This window comes from Acanthaster planci, linkage group LG14 (assembly GCF_054643075.1).
Source record: "Acanthaster planci isolate LZ-2023a linkage group LG14, COTS_SCS, whole genome shotgun sequence".
In the NCBI taxonomy this organism is placed as follows: Eukaryota; Metazoa; Echinodermata; class Asteroidea; order Valvatida; family Acanthasteridae; genus Acanthaster; species Acanthaster planci.
In genome coordinates, this window is record NC_141790.1 from 5,892,018 (window position 1) to 5,892,779 (window position 762).

Sequence of the window (762 nt, forward strand, 5' to 3'; positions counted from 1 at the left end):
ATGCATGCACCACCTCAGTGGGTGATTGTCCATCTTGGTTCAAATAACATCAGTCGATTCAATGATACATGTAGGTCTTGCAGGGAGGCAATCAAAAAATGCTTTTGCACACTGCGGCTATTCCTTCCACTCTGTCGCATAACTTGCGGTCCGCAATTCTTCTGAGGGTTGTGTACTGGGTGTGGCTCAAACAGAACTCACAAAGAGCCTTTGATGGGGTCAGAAACTTACTTACATGTAACTCATTGGCAAGACGGCAGTTAAATAAGTTGGACTACACAGCTCCTGTAACCCACCTGGGGATCACAGCATCCCAGCACAGTTTGTTCTTGCTGATGGGGTGCATTTATCAAAAGAAGGTTCAGATACATGTAGACTAATTGCTAATTTTCAAGTCACCATTCAGAGTGCAGGGTACAATGAACCCCACAATATTCAGGCCTCCTGTAAATTTCAAACATTTGTCAGTTAAAGCCGTTTTGTTTTGGCCCGTCCACTTGTTTCTTGCAGCTGAATACATGTATGGGTGGCCTCAAATCAGACATAAACAAATCAGAAAAATTTTTAAGTCATACCCTGATTGAGCAAGCTCTAAGTGAGAGCTTAGAAAAGTAGCCAGTCGAGAATTGTTATGAGTACTATTACTGTCATATCATTAAGCCACATTATTGTTATGTGACTAGAAGAAATGCAAGGTGAAGCTGAGCAAAGTATTGAGTTCGAGAATTGTTAGGAGCACTATCATCATCCTAGCAGTTGACC

General features: G+C 42.0%; 1 protein-coding gene across 1 annotated transcript; it reads left to right on the forward strand.

Annotated features, from left to right (window-relative positions):
• On the forward strand, nucleotides 1-472 carry LOC147796785 (uncharacterized). The gene is made up of 2 exons (XM_087145799.1): nucleotides 1-87; nucleotides 323-472. The coding sequence occupies exons 1-2, from the start codon at nucleotides 1-3 to the stop codon at nucleotides 470-472; spliced, it is 237 nt and encodes a 78-aa protein (XP_087001925.1).
• The last annotated feature ends 290 nt before the right edge of the window (nucleotides 473-762 follow it).